The 17994-nt window shown below is 36.2% G+C and overlaps 2 protein-coding genes across 2 annotated transcripts; one reads left to right on the top strand and one right to left on the bottom strand.

The window, feature by feature from the left end:
- Positions 1 to 1450: 1450 nt before the first annotated feature.
- LOC144847915 (dynein axonemal assembly factor 3-like) lies at positions 1451 to 8507 on the bottom strand. Its single transcript, XM_078704497.1, has 10 exons — positions 8372 to 8507; positions 7651 to 7796; positions 6880 to 7067; positions 6266 to 6412; positions 5142 to 5358; positions 4549 to 4671; positions 3857 to 4058; positions 2770 to 2884; positions 2046 to 2202; positions 1451 to 1650 (listed from the first exon to the last, which is right to left on the bottom strand). Exons 1-10 carry the CDS (start codon positions 8436 to 8438, stop codon positions 1585 to 1587), a joined length of 1428 nt encoding a protein of 475 aa, XP_078560623.1. The 5' UTR covers positions 8439 to 8507; the 3' UTR covers positions 1451 to 1584.
- A 196-nt stretch (positions 8508 to 8703) lies between these two features.
- LOC144847925 (CWF19-like protein 1) lies at positions 8704 to 17948 on the top strand. The gene is made up of 14 exons (XM_078704520.1): positions 8704 to 8818; positions 9646 to 9730; positions 10136 to 10220; positions 11168 to 11272; positions 12016 to 12233; positions 12367 to 12570; positions 13131 to 13256; positions 13523 to 13634; positions 13877 to 13956; positions 14398 to 14490; positions 14982 to 15098; positions 15674 to 15787; positions 16098 to 16195; positions 17261 to 17948. Exons 1-14 carry the CDS (start codon positions 8802 to 8804, stop codon positions 17397 to 17399), a joined length of 1593 nt encoding a protein of 530 aa, XP_078560646.1. The 5' UTR covers positions 8704 to 8801; the 3' UTR covers positions 17400 to 17948.
- Positions 17949 to 17994: the final 46 nt, after the last annotated feature.

Genomic DNA, 17994 nt, shown 5'->3' with positions numbered 1-17994 from the left:
CAACTCGAGGGCTCTATGCTTCAGTAAATGCAGTCCCATGCTTGCCAACTCAAGGGCTCTATGCTTCAGTGGATGCAGTCCCATGCTTGCCAACTCAAGGGCTCTATGCTTCAGTAAATGCAGTCCCATGCTTGCCAACTCAAGGGTTCTATGCTTCAGTAGATGCAGTCCCATGCTTGCCAACTCAAGGGCTCTATGCTTCAGTGGATGCTGTCCCATGCTTGCCAACTCGAGGGCTCTATGCTTCAGTAAATGCAGTCCCATGCTTGCCAACTCAAGGGCTCTATGCTTCAGTAGATGCAGTCCCATGCTTGCCAACTCAAGGGTTCTATGCTTCAGTAGATGCCGTCCCATGCTTGCCAACTCAAGGGTTCTATGCTTCAGTAGATGCCGTCCCATGCTTGCCAACTCAAGGGTTCTATGCTTCAGTAGATGCCGTCCCATGCTTGCCAACTCAAGGGTTCTATGCTTCACTAGATGCCGTCCCATGCTTGCCAACTTGAGGGCTCTATGCTTCACTAGATGCCGTACCATGCTTGCCAACTCAAGGGTTCTATGCTTCACTAGATGCTGTCCCATGCTTGTTAACTCGAGGGTTCTATGCTTCAGTAGATGCAGTCCCATGCTTGCCAACTCAAGGGTTCTATGCTTCAGTAGATGCCGTCCCATGCTTGCCAACTTGAGGGTTCTATGCTTCAGTAGATGCCGTACCATGCTTGTTAACTTGAGGGTTCTATGCTTCAGTAGATGCCGTCCCATGCTTGCCAACTCGAGGGTTCTATGCTTCAGTAGATGCAGTCCCATGCTTGTTAACTTGAGGGTTCTATGCTTCAGTAGATGCCGTCCCATGCTTGCCAACTCAAGGGTTCTATGCTTCAGTAGATGCCGTACCATGCTTGTTAACTTGAGGGTTCTATGCTTCAGTAGATGCCGTCCCATGCTTGCCAACTCGAGGGTTCTATGCTTCAGTAGATGCCGTACCATGCTTGTTAACTTGAGGGTTCTATGCTTCAGTAGATGCCGTCCCATGCTTGCCAACTCAAGGGTTCTATGCTTCACTAGATGCCGTACCATGCTTGTTAACTTGAGGGTTCTATGCTTCAGTAGATGCCGTCCCATGCTTGCCAACTTGAGGGTTCTATGCTTCAGTAGATGCCGTACCATGCTTGCCAACTCGAGGGTTCTATGCTTCAGTAGATGCCGTACCATGCTTGCCAACTCAAGGGCTCTATGCTTCAGTAAATGCAGTCCCATGCTTGCCAACTCAAGGGTTCTATGCTTCAGTAGATGCCGTACCATGCTTGTTAACTTGAGGGTTCTATGCTTCAGTAGATGCCGTACCATGCTTGCCAACTCGAGGGTTCTATGCTTCAGTGGATGCAGTCCCATGCTTGGATGCCTCATGAGGAAATTCCATTTTCATACCCATCATAAAATGGATGGCTATTCAGCCAAGAAAATTCATAGAATACACCACAGAATGTTGGAATGCCATAATTTCTGGTCCATGCACCCCTAAATCATGATGTTGAAATATATTTTTGTGGATATTCTTTCATTATTGAAAGAGGTTATTGGAAAATCTCATTGACTGCCTAAGAATGTGAAAGTAGCAAAGTTGTCATTTTTTGCATCACTTTTAGGAGAAGGCTGAAATGACAAAATAATTAAATTAATGGCACATACTGAACTAGTAATTGCAAACCTAGGCAAACGTAATGTATCAAAATACAGTAAAACTCCTATTACCGACTAATAGTATTTACTTTTGTCACAAGAAAAATAATGTATGAGGAATACCGCTTGTAGAATAAGCTTTATTGTTATAACAATGTATGCCCTGCCCCTGCTGTCTGGTACTACAGTAAGGGACATCTTCACAGCCCAATAAAGTATCTCCTTAATAGGGGTGTCCCTTGAATAGGGTTTAGCCATAGTATCAAAACATTTGCCCTTGTTTTGTTTCACTGGAGGATGTCCCCTGAAAAAGGATGACCCAAAGAGGGGGTTCCACTGTTTTTTTCTACCTATGATTCAATCCATACCTTGCATCCAATATTCTTAACCATTGCCGTTACTTTATTTACATATTGCATGTACTGCTCTTCGGTTAACTCCAACATAAACTTAGCGGTCTCAAGGACTACCGTTGCTCCATCTGCCATTATTGTCTTTAACGATTCATTAATGTTATGAACCATGCTATAAAAAAAGAATAAAGATTACTACACTAAACAATCGTGTATGCTACAGCATGGAGTGGAACAAAGCAACTAGCTAGCTAGTTGATTTAACAAACTGTTTCATACTGTAAAGTTGGTAGGACATATGTGAATGTATACATGTTGAAAACGTTCGTGGTAAGAATATTGGCTCAAGATGGTGTAGTATTTAGTTACCAGGGGAGGATCCAGCATGTTGAATTAGGGGGCAGATAAGACACTAAGTACATGAGCCACAGGCAAAGCAAATTTTGGTTAATGACACCCCTAGATGGTCTTAAATGGTATTCTCGCACATAAAATTCATGATAGAGTAAATGGCATCTTTAATTGGCCGGAAATGAAACTCTCATAAATTGCACAGCAAATCAACAATCGTAATTTTTAGTGCCAATTAAATAACAATGGAATCAAATCTCCATAATAATCCTAAGGAAAAACTAATAATACAATAATATTAGTCCTCCAGCCTTGGATCCATGCCTGGTTACCTCCATGATTCATAAATTCAAATAATCTGCACTTTTCTTTATTTAAAATTCTTTACCTATTTGAAAAATAGACCAGGTTGAACAATTTCTTGTATTTACTCTTTTTATGAATTTCAGCTGCTGAGCCAAGGGGAAGGAAGAAGATTTTGACATTTTCCAATAATATGTTATCTGCAAAAATAAGAAACATACTAATTAATGGCTTAAAGAAATGGTACAAAGGTTGCCGATGTTGACATCGTAATGAATAGCCTAGCGTTATGTCAGACTGATGTTAGCATAGCTCAAAGCATTGAGTATTTGAAACATCAGGTTACACGATTACAGTAGATGTGTAACAATTGCGGCTTAAGGCTATTCAAAATCTCGAATGGGGTCATTCAAGGTCGTTTTTATTATATATACAGTACAGTACTGAATACGGGGTTAATTCGAGCAATGCATACATACAGTACATTCAGGAAATTTTATAGTAAAATGGGATTAATCTAAAATTCAGTTCTACTGTGTGTGTAAAATTAACAGGCTCAACAGAGAATAGATAAAATCTTAAAATGTATTTAAAGGGGCGTACATTTCACTAGCGCAATCATGCAGTATTTGTAGTTTTGGCATTGGCCTCTTTTGGGTAATATTGAGAATGATTTCTCTATTTCACCTTCGTCCTGTTAACAGCATTTAAATTGGTTTGCCATGAGCAAGCTGTCAGTTTTTATCGGCCAATCACAATCTTATCTAGACTTGCAATCTATAGGTTAATGCATTATTGTTTGATTGTATTTTACTTCAGACAACGGTTGTAGAACAAATCAAAAAACACAAACAACTTTGAAACTGGTGAACACCTCGCCTGCTTTTATTTTGAATTTGATTCATGCATATATTTATAAGAGATCTGTGCGACCTAGTTCATAGTCTCTACTCACTCATTCCATCCATCCGTCAACAAAGCATTATGGTTTTTCGTTCCTTTTCTTGAGCAGTCACCCTTTGCAACGGTTTACCAACCTCTATCCGTCAGGCTACTTCAATCGTTTATTTTAAGGCTGCTCTGAAACTCACTCTTAGTTTTCCGCTTTTTATTTCTATTGTTAAACACATATTGTATACTGTAAACCTAATTTATTATTCTTATTAACACACCTGTAATCTGTTCTTCATTGCAAGTACCAATTTCTTTGACATCATCTTCAGTTTCTTCTTCCTCTTCAGTTATTTCTGTTAAAGTAGCTGAGGGGATATCTTGTTTCTTTCCTTCTGTTGTTTCTTTTGGTACATATGTCTCCTTGTTTGAGAGTTCATAAAGGAGGGATAGAACGTTGAACTCCGAAACATCTGCAGCAGTCTGGAAATATAGTTTTAGAACAAAATTTATGGTGTTTTTAATGGAAATGTTTGTAGTCAAAAAGATTTGTTGAGTACTTTTTGTTTAAGAATGGTTAAATTAAATGAGTGTGTTCAAGCTCTTTTGTTAAGAATAATCTCAGGACTCAAAATACTTTTATCTTTTTCTGATAAACGTTGACAAATTTACCATTGGAAAACAAAGTATTCCAATGTATATCCCTCTCTCAGTGTTCCTAAACAGACAGCAGTTGTGTATGAAGTTGAATACAAGTGACATAAACTACTGACTAAGTTGCCTGTTTATCATTGGTTGCATTGTGCACTTGCTCTCTCCCTTCTGGGAGAAACTCTGCTAAAACCAGAATTTTCTGTAAGTTCTCAAAATCTTTCCTGCATTGAAAACCAGACAATTTAGGCCTGCAGCCCAATTGTGTCTGATATTAAATATGTGACTTATAACTTCTTCTCTATGGTTGTGACTTACTAACCCTAATATGTGTTCCATTCTGAGTCTTGAACAGTTCTTTGTTTTCACTTTCAATTCCATATGCAAGGTAAGGACTGCAGACAATATCACCCCAGTATCCACGTTGTTGCATTGTAGCCCCTCCCTAAAAACATAGTAGCACAGTAAATAACAGAGTTTTCTACAAAAATAAATTATAGACAGATGGAAAGTGGCAAGCAATTCAAGCAAGGCAATCTAACAACAGGATGCTGAGCTCCGGAGATCAAAGGGTTTATCTGTGGCTGCAACGATCAATTCACGCCCGTTAACAGACACCACACGCTGCCAGACATAAAATCAAAGGACTGTTACGAGTTGTTATCTTGGCAAGGCGAGTTCAGTGCATACAATTCAGTGGATACAGGTCATATTCTAATAATATGCAGTAACTAATTTAGCAAAGAACCAAAAATAGTAAACAAACAGTTTAAAATTTTAGTTTATATGATCATTTTCAAATTAAAAAACTATAGGAGTAGCATGGCTACACATACTGAGCATTCTCAAAAAGTATTAAACAACAAGTGGTCACAATCACTGAAGACTATTCAGAGAAGGATTCAAATCCAGTACCTGTTTAAAGAGTAAACCAGAGGCCAATGTCTTATTTGGAATGTCATAGTTGCCATCCCTGGCTTCAAACGCCACTCCAGTGTCTCTCCAAGCGCCATACTGTTTACCATTAATAACTGATGCTCCTCTATCCCTTAGTTTCATATTGTAGTCCCAATCGAAACAATTGCGACGCGAGTCATAGCGTTGATCAAGATGTTTACGTACTCGATTATCCCTGTGAAAAAAATTGAGGACTTAGTTTAATTTAGTGGAAGCTATTGTGTGAATGAGGAAGAGGTATTGTCTTAAGATATGGTACTGTAGATGGCAGAATCCAAAAAAAAAATACAGTTTAATACCCGATTCCCACCTATAAAAATCTTACAAAATGTACAGTGACGTATTGGTAACAAATTGTTATTAACTAGGTATAAACGTGTGAAAGCATTTGCGTGTCTTTACTTGATCTTGGAATAAGTCGGTAATGAGTCAATATTACATCGATGTAACAATATGCGGTATATGTGCATGTATCTTCCTACTGAGTTTTTACAAGGTGTTTACATACATTACACTTAACAAAATAGTGTGAAAGTGTAATATAGTGTATAATCTTGGGAGATCTAAAACAAATTGTTTAATATTGTTTACATATGTGTGTTAGTAAGTTGTCTGTTGACAATGAAAATATGGAAATCCAACAATAACCAAATGAAGAATAATATTGCTTAGCATAGAACTATGAACTAGGGCCCGTATTTTTGAAAGGGGACTAACTTAGTCCAGGACTATCTAGTCCAGGACAAAAGTTAGTCCTTATTGAAGAAAACTATTAGTTACACCCTGCTTGTTCACGAAATATCTACGTTCTGGTTCCATATTCCATGAGGCCGAAGGCAATGGTTGAAATCACAACTACGCATGTGCTCAACGATAAAAATACAATGCAATACATAAACAACGCGCGCATAGAAACATCAAACAGGTAATACAGGATATATTACCCTTCTGATCCGCTTGACTGAGTAAATGGGCATAATACAGAATTATATCTCATACATATTGACCAATCGTATTACAGAATTCACATACACTAGGAAATAAAGGCCTATATCTTTTGAAAAGTAAAAGCTAAAATGTACCAATAAGTTGATATATCAAACACTTGGTTGTCAGGGTTTCTCCAAAACTTGAAAATTGCTTCCAGTTGATCTCTTTCCTTGAACTTCAAAGCAGAAATATCAAGTGCAGGGAACGATGATGCGAGGAAGTCTAAATCTGTCACCATTCTGAAAATAAATAACATCAACATGGACATATTTAAAAACACTGATCAACACAACAAATATTGTAGCTTCTTTCATTTTCCTAGACCTACAAGTTGGCAATATGTTGGTCGAAAGTTTCAGACTCATCAGCAGTGTATAATTAAAAATATAATTTATTTTATATATATAAATATAATTATTTTTTTTGCATTTTCGGTCAAAACCAAAATGATTTTGAGTATATTTATATAATCATCCAATAAAAATTAGTTGTTCAGTTTTGTTTAGTGTATTTTATTTTTATAAACATAACTCCAAAAATATTGTTTATGTTGAATTTTGTCGTATTTGATTTGATCGTAGTCAACATAAGATTTGTTGAGTACTTATGTATTTAAATAAGTACTCTACGGAAGAAAACTGTACTCAACGATAAAGTCACAATCGAATACGACAAATGTGTCTCTGAAAAGGAATTTGAAACATACTTAATAAGCAAGTTGGACTTTTCAATTATATATTCGTTAGTCTGTTGCCGAATTAAGCTATTGCCAAATACTTCTAAGAATAGCTCCATCTTTTCTTGTAGTCCCATACGATTCCTGTCTTCACACGCAATCATCAGTAGAAGCAGTTGTCGTGCTAACAATTCCAAGCTGTTTTCAACAACATAAAACTGAAACGTGAAAAAGATTATTATTATTTCTAAAGCTTTGTCTACACTATCAAACTACTTTGACAAAGAAAGTGTGATGTGCCCAAATATGGTAGTGATATGCCCAAATATGATAGTGAAATGAAATCATCATGTCCATATATGGGCACATCACATTTTTTGTTCACATAAAGTTTGATAGTGTAGACAAGGCTTAAGTTCAATTTTCTTATCTAATCAAACTGGCTAAAAATTTTTTTTTTTTAAATAAGCCTTTAAGTTCATTCGTCTATCCCTTCTTCTTGCTTACTGAGAAAAAGAGAACTGAGATCGAGCAAACAAATGCTCTTGCACATTCCAAGGAGAAAACATAGCTGGGGAGATCGGACATTCAGTACTGCTGGGCCTGGCTCTGGAACAATATGCCTTTACATATTTGGAAATCGATATCTTTGGAAGGTTTTAAGTCTAAAAACTTTTCTTTCTGACAGCGCTATGAGCAATGATCGTTGGAGTGGCGCTTTAAAAATGGAACGATTGATTGATTACTTGATTCCCAGAATACATGAACGCTATTCAACTAAATTTGTGGGTTTATACTCACATTGAGTTGTTTGTTGGTGTGGCGATAAGCTCGGGATATGGTTTTCAGAATGTGTCGTATATCACCAGCACCAACAAGCAAAATGTTGACAACTTCAGTAGCCAACCCATTGTCTAAATTTAAATGTTTAGCTTGCATTTCAATATCTACAACAATAAAATAAAATTAGTATTACAGGGATGTTGTTGAAAAAAATCTTGTGAGGATTTTATGCTGGTGTGTAGCTACAATAATTGTCTTTCATTAAAGTGTATACGGGTAAATATGACTCGGCTCGGCTTTGCGTGTAATTTTTGGTTTTCCATTGCTTTGGTTAAGGCACGGTTGACTGGATGTGTAATGTAAAGTTTTCTATCAACACAATTTTCTGCGAGCCTGTGTACCCACAACAAAATTTCAATAAAAGGCGCACGATCGGCAAACAGCTGACTGCAGGCTTATATTTCTGACATATATATTGTTTCTTATCTGTAGCTATAATTTATAAAGCTACAGATAAGAAACAATATGTCAGAAAGATCGTCCTGATATAGCCTTTACATCAACAAAATTAGATGGCAGCCTATCCTCAATAATAAAAAACAAAGATATTTTTCCCAGGACTCACTGACTCAGAGCAGCTGCATGCAGCAGTCAGTGTGAAACAACAAACAACAAAAGGAAGAAATTATAACATTCACAATTTGACAAAAAAAATATGGTTAAATCGAACATCGTATACCTTTATCTTGTAAATCAAGTGCAGGGCTAAAACCCCACCATGTAATAGCTCCTAGTGAGTCTGTCATTTTTAATGGTGAAACGAAATAAATGTATAATCTAAAACTTAGTTTTTGGGCCTTCCTCTTGTGCTTCCTCCATTCCCAAAAATTGGCAAAGCATAACGTTCGCAAGGCAACCACAAAGAATTAAAAATTGTAAATATGCGTTTCGTTGTTTCAGAATGCGTCATTTATCATTCTAAACACCCACATTTGAAGTACCTTGAACGCAATATGGTTTATGAGCAACGCGTTGATATTGACGGCGCAGTATAGAAATACAAACAAAAAAGAATCACACACGCATCACACACAACATACGGCGCGAGTCACGTTCACGTTTGAAAAAAATGTGTTTATCCTAGCCTAGGCCTAGCTAGTCAAACTGCAATGGAACCTGTAAAAATGTAAGTGTGTGTGTCAAGGCCTAGAATTCCTAGTAGGAGGATAGGCCTAACTAAATTGTTATCGTACACTGTGCTTAGCCTACTAGACTAGGCCTAGTAGGGCCAGACTAGCTAGCTGGACTGGTGACCCTCTCTAGCGAATCCGGGCGGGACGATTCGGCCCACTTTTGGGCCGAAACGTCCCACCTACCTTGTGGCCCGAAACGTCTCACTTTAGTCCAAAACCAATGATTGTTAATATACATTTTTTGGGTATTTATCAAGTTGTGTTTGAAAAAAAAAAAACAATAAATAACATATTTTATTGATTTGATATTATTGCCAATGTTGATATACAGTATAATTAATATATAAAATAAATTACTAAAAAATGTAATTAAATTTATGTAATTATCATTTTTTAAAACAACAGAGAGTGTTTACATCGTTTGCGGTTATACTAACTTTATACACTGTTTTTTCCGTTGGATTTTAGTCGATCAAAACAATTTTTTTTCAATCATATAGTCTAATAGACTATAGTATTGTAGGCCAATCTTTTAAGAACATTTTACAGTAATTTTTTTTCTCACACGACCCTCCATTTAGGAGTAAGTTGAAATCCCCTGAAAACGCTGTTATTTTTAGTGGTTACGCTTCGCTGCACAGCATTGTTTGTCATCGATCAAAGATGTCTTCCGTATCGTGAAAAAGGCTTAGAGTATATTTAACTGGTTCTGACCATGGAGCCTTGCTTGTCAGAGACAAATACATAAGACTACTCAACACCTTGGATATTATATAGCTTCATTAATTTATTAACCAATGTTTTTCTTTTAACCTTTCAGTTTAGTAACTGGTGATGTGGAGAGTAACTTTGATCAGTTATTCAAAAGAGTTGAAAAAGTAAATAAAAAGGCTGGACCATTTGAGGTACAGTAGGACATAATATTTTATTTACTTGATCAATTTTCATATAAAATCGTCATTATTATGTGATCTAACACAGAAACTTGTTCAATATGTTGTTTTTCAGGAATTGGCAATGCTATGTTGACAAAAGAGGTTTAAGAGTGTTTTAAGATTCCTATGAATAGGCTTTATTTTAAATATTGCTTACAGGTTAGACTGCAGTATAACAATGGTCTATAATAAAAACTAGTATTGTATTATTATTGTATGGCTACGTCACAAATTATAGCCGGCTAAGTGCTAAGATCATTTATACACCGATTATAGCAATCCCTGATTGAAGAAGTCCTGGTAAGTGCGCTATGTCACAAGACATTCAGCATTTGTGATGTGATGACACTACTGTACTTTTTTCTTATGTTTCAGGCGCTTTTCTGTGTTGGGTCTTTTTTTGACAGTTCAGAGAAATCAAAAACTAATTGGTTGAAATATGAGAGCAAACAGGCAACAGGTAATTGTATGAAATAGGTGCATTGAACCTCTTTAACCATGTTGTGATCAGGACTTGTTTCTATAAAGAAAGAATATTTTGTGCATTATTTAGTCAATATATACCGTGTAATCCCACCCCCTAGAACACAAAATTGGGCCGACATTGTTGGGTGGGACTATACCAGAGGAAACAAAATGATTGGTAAGCATTTCTTGTAAAAAATGGCTATAGAGTCTTACAACATCCAGACCAAAAGTCAATACTGGGACTATACCCGAGGATATGGCTGTTTGTGAAACAATGACAGAGCAATGGGAGATAAATTTTGCTACCAATTCTAGTAAATACAGAAGAAATGGAGGGCGTTTAAAAGGCATTTGCCTTAATCATGAGCCCGAATATTCAAGTAAGATTCAAGTAAGTAAGATAAAGTAGGGGGTGGGATTACACCCAAACTGTGCAAAGAAAAGGCAACTACCAACCATTAAAGATACCAGTGTTGATAATAAAGTTCTTTGATCTATTGGTATTGCACTAAAGAAAATGACTGATCTCAATTGGTATGGAACAAGGCAAGGTGGTGGGAGTAGGTTGTGAACAAGGCAAGGTGGTGGGAGTAGGTTGTGGAGGATATGACTTGGGATTTTCAGTTTTTGGAAATATTCCTTGCAAAGTCGGGTATGACTGTCCTCAAGCAAAGGAATATTTTTTTAAAAAGTGCCTCATTGTACGAAACCCAATCTCCCAATTACATACATTTTACACCTTTTGTGTAAGTATGCAACTACTGTATGACTTAACCATGTCTCCCATGACAAGAAATTGATATGAAAATGCACGTTAAAATAATGAACTTTCTCCATTTTAATCTCTGTAGGGACTGAGGAGTATGTACGAAATGTAAATTTAATTACATATAGTTGTGAGTTATGCATATACATTAATATCATGTTGTTTTTTACCAGCTCCCATGCCAACTTACATACTTGGTGCTAATAAGGCAGAAGAAAGGGAAATGTTCTCAAAATCACCTAATGGATATGAGATTGCAGAGAATATAACATATCTAGGTCAGTGGTTTTTTACCTTATAAACTCTTTTAAGCCTACTACAACCATTGAGATTAGAATGTTTAATGTGAGCAGGTTGAACCGCCTAGCCTATAACCCTTGGTCTAGTCAATTTAGAACCATGGACACCTAGAACATTCAGGCCTACCAAGTCTCCCAACCCTTCGAGTTTTTCAATACATATTTCAAGTGAGCTCCCATTATGGTGCAATTTTTATTTTTCCAAATTGCAGCAAATAGCTGATTGACATATCGTAAGTCTATTACTTAAGATGCATTCTGATAACTGAATGAATATTTTTAAAAAGCTAGACATTTTTAGACTTGCCCAAAGAGCATCCTGTTTAAGAAAGTTTATTTGTAAACCTGTCTGTACTTGTATCAATCAAAAGAAGTGTCATGTGCCCAAATATATCACATTGTCCATATATGGGCACATCACATTTTTTTTGTTACATAAATAAATAAAAATAAAAGTTTGATAGTGTAGATATAGCTTAATACACAATATACTTCATGTAATTACTATTTATGTTTAAGTTGCACACTATAAAGTGTACATGTTAGTAAGAGAGTTAACACTTAAGGAATCAAGGTGTACTATAAAGGTCTGCCATCCAATACAGTACATTAATTGTTTCAATCATTTTATTAATAGTTGTATTATTTATATTGGTTTAGAAGCATATTGAATAATAGATCAAATAAAAACAAATAATTACTTTTGTTTAAACGTTTTTTAGGTCGGAAAGGTGTCATGAACATGATGTCTGGTCTGCAGATAGCATACCTTAGCGGGGTTGAGCAAGAGGGTACCGGTCCAAGAGAACAACACACCTTCACAGAACAAGACATCAATGAATTGGCCATGCCTTTAGTTTCAAACTCGTCTTTTAAAGGAGTTGATGTTTTGATAACGTCACAGTGGCCACGGAATGTTGAGAGGTTTGCCATAAAACCAGTAAGTACTAAATGCAATTATATAAGATTATCACATAACTGACAGTGTGTTTAGGTGTACAGTAAGCATCACACCATGCTGTATAATAACTAATGTACAATAATTCCTTCATTGTCTGAATAACAATTTTTAGGACGGACCAGGATCTGACCAATCAGGGTCAAGCAAACTTGCAGGTCTTGCACTAGCCTTACAACCGAGGTACCACTTTGCAGGGTTAGATGACGTCTACTATGAAAGGTTGCCGTACAGGAATCACCAGGTTTTAAAAGACAAGCAACGACATGTGACGAGGTTTATTAGCTTAGCTAGTGTTGCAAATATAGCAAAGAAAAAGGTCAGTTGAAATCAACAATATGTCATGAATATCTGAACATAAGAAACTGTATGTAGCAGAGGTCCCAAGTTCCCCGAAAAGATTTTCTCCGATTTTTTTATTCAGATCCCCGCCTTATTTCACAATTAACACTCCTGGCACTGTTTATAATGAGTATTTAAAAGAAATTTCGTTTTTTCAACTTGGGACCTCTGGTGTAGTATCTGTAATATCTCAAGAACACTGGGAGACAATCCATGACTCTCTCATACACGTGTGCAATGTAGATACACTGGACCAACAGCTTTATGTCTCATCCAAAGATTGAGGCAATGATACAAATAATAGACATAAGACACAAGAAAACTTTATTATCTCCAACAATCCAAAAAAATTACAAGTGCTTGCAATCAAACATACATAATAATAAAGAGATATAACAAATTAAAAAGCAGAGAGAAAAAGGTACAAACCTACCTACCTACCCCATGCCATAATGCTCACTCTCTTGCCACTCATGTGGACTGTCATTAAATTGAAACCCAGAATATTAAGAAATTGTTTTATCTTTTCCCCCCTAGTATTTATATGCATTCAATATAGTACCAATGAGCAAACTTACTCATGCAGAACTGATAGTTCAGCCACAAGATGTCACAGAATGTCCCTTCTCAACTACATCTTCAGAAAGACAAACAGAATCAAACGTAAGTACTTGGTTTGATATAATGGAAACATTGTGTGCAGGGTTTACACTAACACAATTAAGTTTGCAGAGTAAAGCTCTGTCTACACTATCAACCTTTATGTATATATATATGGACATGATGATGTCATATCACTACATATTTAGACATATCGCCACCAAATTTTGACACATCATACTTTTTTTGTCAAACTAGTTTGAAAGTGTAGACAGAGCTTAAGTTTTCCAAATTATTGGTTTATTAAATAGTTATTTGATTATTTGCAGGAGACAGATATGTCAAACCAATACTTCTTTTCAACAAAGCAGCCTCAGAAAGGTCAAAAGAGGCAAGGAGATCACCAAGGTGGATCAGGACCAAGAAAGGTTAAGAAGCACCGTAAGCTATTTTAAATAGTTGGGCCAGCTCAAGGGATAGTTTAAAGTGTTTTCCGTCTCAATTCAAGTTTTGTATTTAGTGGTTGAAATTTCACTATATGAGATTTACTTAAGTTACAATAATGTTCTGAGAAGAAGAAAATATTACTAGAAGCAGTACTAACACACTCAATTCCAAAATAAATTTATATGCAAAATAAACATGATATGATTAAAACCTAATAACATTGTTATGATCAACAGCTAAAGCAAATGGTCCTTGTTGGTTCTGTCTTGGGAGTCCAGAAGTTGAAAAGCATTTAGTAGTCAGTGTTGGAACAACGGTAAGCTTTAAGATAAGATTAATTACGATTAAGATTGATTACTTAATACTGAGGAAAAAGTATGAACAATTTAAATAGATATACTGTATAGATTAGAATACGTGCAGTATACCCGATGTACAATGTAGGAGGCGAGTAACCTTGGTGTCTTGGTGTTTGGCATGTAGCAGGACGATTCAGCCCTGGCCCAAATCATCCCGGGCTGAATCGCCCCAGATTTTGTCTTGCATACAGCTGCCGAAATTCTAATGCTTTAGTGAGCTGTCCAAAATCAAGGAGCAGTTTGGGTTTATAGATAAACATTTACACTTTATCAACTGACACCCAAATTATAAGGCTAAAAAAGTTCTTAAGACCATGAAAACTTATTTCTCCATGTTAAAACCAATTTTGTTTAACTAAAATGTAAAACCTAATCCTTTATTTTCTTCTTTATTACAGACATATGTTGCTCTTGCCAAAGGTGGTCTCATTCCCGATCATGTGATGATTTTGCCTATAGGTCATTTCCAGTCACAGGTTGATCTACCACAGGTAGTTAAACTTAAAATAAGTAATGATACTAAACAAGAAATAATAATACTGTGTTGACATTGGTAATGCCTTATAAACACAATTTGTTTGTGTTAAGTGTAAATATACTAATATGATTAAATGTGCTAACTGCAGAAATTTGTTTTTTAATTAACAGTAGGTTTTTGACGCACCCCTCCGTCAATAATTTATTGTAAATGACGCATCCGGGGGTTATATAGTGGGTCATACAATTGACAAGTGCATATCCATTATCAATTAATTTATCAATCAATCGATATATTTATTTACCAATATGAAACAGTCCATAGCCATATTTAGAGGTTGTGGTGATTTTGTGTTATGGCGCTTGTTGCTTTCACAAACTCTTACTGCTTCTTTCAAACAATTAATGAAAAAGTATTTCCTTTCCATCTCATCCTTGTTTACTTTATTTCCATCACCTAAATTTTCTTGCTAGTAATTGCCTGTTGTTTTTGCTTTGCATTCAGGATGTTACAGATGAGATCAACCAGTATAAGAAAGCCATTAACAAGTATTTCAAGTCCAAAAATAAGTCTTATGTCATATTTGAAAGAAATTACAAGACGCAGCATTTACAGCTTCAGGTAACTATGATTGAATCGCTGCAAATCATGTTCAGGTTATACTTTATAAAGTTTTCTATAGACAGTTGATGGTTCAGTATTTTCTATTGGCATGGTTGACTGTGCCTAAAGCCAATATTTTGTGTGGAGGTTATTCGCAAGTTTGGTCAAACTAAATGCTTTGTTTTCAATTTCAACTGTACGCCATAAATCTGTTGTTTTTTGACAACAAAAAATAAAAATAAATAAAACTAGACGAAAATAATAAATGATACACATGGATGGGATGTAAAACTATTCGAAAAGAGATGAGGATTGTCTCCCGGTGTGCTGATCTGGTAGGCGCCACACTTTTGGCTTCTGTGGGTCCGTGGAGGGCCTAATTCCAATTTCCTCAGTTTCCAGTTAAGCTTGAGGACCAGAATATTTACATTTAACATTTTGACAGTGCCTATAGTCATGTCTGTTTTATCAAATCCATGCCTAAAGTTTACAGTATTTATGTCTCCAGCAACACACTGATATGTAGTAAATGCAATTATTAAACTGGTCTCCCTATTGCATAAAGTGTAACAAGTATTTCTATTCTCTTGTAGGTGGTACCAATTGCAAAGGATGAAGAACTAGATATCAAAGAAAGTTTGTTAGAATATAGTATGAAGGAAGATATTGAATTGAATGAGATTCCTACACACAGTGATCTGAAACAGGTTTGTATCTTATATTTATGTATGTTTATCACATTCACTGTTGTTGACATGTATATAAATACAAAAGTAGTTTTGTGTATTATTGTGCTTGAAAAATTATTTTAAATAATCTTGAATGTAGTACTACTTGTATCTTAGGATTAAATATATTGAATAGATTCTTATACAGTGATATGAAAGAGTTACCGTAAATCTCAAATGACATTTTTAGTCATCTTAAACAAGTAAATGTGTAGCATTGTCCATATAAGCTCTAGATCAATGTGCACCATTATAATTTTACCATTATTAGATTTTTTTTCGTATTCAGATAGTTGCATTGGGAGCACCTTACTTTTATATTGAACTTGACAGTGGAGAGAAATTGCTTCATCGTATTAAGAAATTCTTTCCATTACAATTTGGAAGGTTGGTACTACATAGTGTATGTTTTGTAAAGATGTTTGTAGTATGCATGTATTAAAAAATAAATCAAACCATAGAGGGCACTATTAAAGAATCTAGAGATATTGGCATCTATAATGGAAAACATGGGTATTGTGGTCGAAACCACAATGTAATGTATGTTCTTGTAGTGCAATTGCAACGAATGGATCATTGCTCATGGTACTGGGGATGTCATACTTCTCAACTATATGCTTCTCCCATAAGGATCATGTCAGTGCAGCCAATTAAGGTGCTCTCTCATCTGTCCACAGCAGTGGCTGTGTGTGTGGACTAGTACACTGGGCTAACCCTCTACTCAAAAGATGTACCTGGTACACATTTTATGTACAAATTATCATTATCCGAGAAGACTTGTTCTACCACCAGAACCATGGAGCAAGTGAGCCTCGAACCCTTGCCGATGTTGTGGCTATGGATTACGGTTCCACTGTCTTAAAGGCTGGGTCGCTTATGTTGATAACAGTGCCTACAAAGAAAGCAATATTCCCAGTCAGGGGAGCAACTTCCCTGGTAAGATGAGAAACTTACCTGGTAAGATGAGCAACATCCCCGGTAGGATGAGCAACATCCCCGGTAGAATGAACAACATCCCCGGTAAGATGAGCAACATCACCGATAGGATGATAAACATCACCGATAGGATGATAAACATCCTCGGTAGGATGAGAAACATCCTCGGTAGGATGAGGAACTTCACCGATAGGATGAGCAACTTCCTCGGTAGGATGAGCAACATCCCCGGGAGGATGAGCAACATCCTCGGTAGGATGAGCAACATCACCGATAGGATGAGCAACATTCTCGGTAAGATGAGCAACATCCCCGTAGGATGAGCAACATCTCCGGTAGGATGAGCAACATCCCTGATAGAGGATGAGCAACATCCCTGATAGAGGGTGAGCAACATCCCTGATAGAGGGTGAGCAATCTCCTTCGGCAGCGGGTTTAACCTTCCCCAACAAGGGAACAACCTTCCTCAAAAGGACCTTTGGTACCATTACTGTGAACATTTCATTTTCTTTGCAGAGAAGCTATGGCATGCCCTGCCCTACTCAATATGCCAGACCGAGCAAACTGGAAAGCATGCTCAATATCAAAGGAAGAGGAAGCACAAAATGCATCTATGTTCCGCAAACAATTTCAGCAATTTGATTTTAACTTGTAGATTGCCAGGTTTTATTGTTTAATATTTAATTATTTCATCTTCATCTGTACAGTTGTATTCCCATATACAGTATTTTAAAAATAGGAATGTTAATATAATGCAGGTTGAAATTCCATGATCTTAGTTAGCCTTTGATGTAATTGGTATACTATATTCTCAGTACTGTATATATTAAATTTGTCCAGTGTTATAGATAATTTCTGTAAATGCACAGGTGTCACATATGTATCACAAGTGACACCTGTAACATAGGCCTAACCTAAGCATAATACATGCATCACATGTGATACAAATGAAGTGCTGTATTATGGAAGTTTTCTATGATACTGGGAGAATCGGGTCCATATGTCAAGATAAAGCACTGAGAATATGGTGCTATACTGACTCTATAAACTAATTAATACCGCACATTAGTTTTGATCGAGTAAAGAAAAGCAAGTGAAGATAAATCCAGACGTGCTATTTGAATTTATTGAATACATTTTAATCCTACTGGCATGACATGTAATATAATTAAGTAGAACAGTGAATAAACAAGTACTTGTAAACATTTATTTTTGTAACAATTTTATTGATTGCAATTTCAGAATAAAAG

Source organism: Antedon bifida, chromosome 7 (assembly GCF_963402885.1).
Source record: "Antedon bifida chromosome 7, ecAntBifi1.1, whole genome shotgun sequence".
In the NCBI taxonomy this organism is placed as follows: domain Eukaryota; kingdom Metazoa; phylum Echinodermata; class Crinoidea; order Comatulida; family Antedonidae; genus Antedon; species Antedon bifida.
Note: the sequence above shows the minus strand (reverse complement) of the source record. Positions and strands in the feature narration are given on the sequence as shown.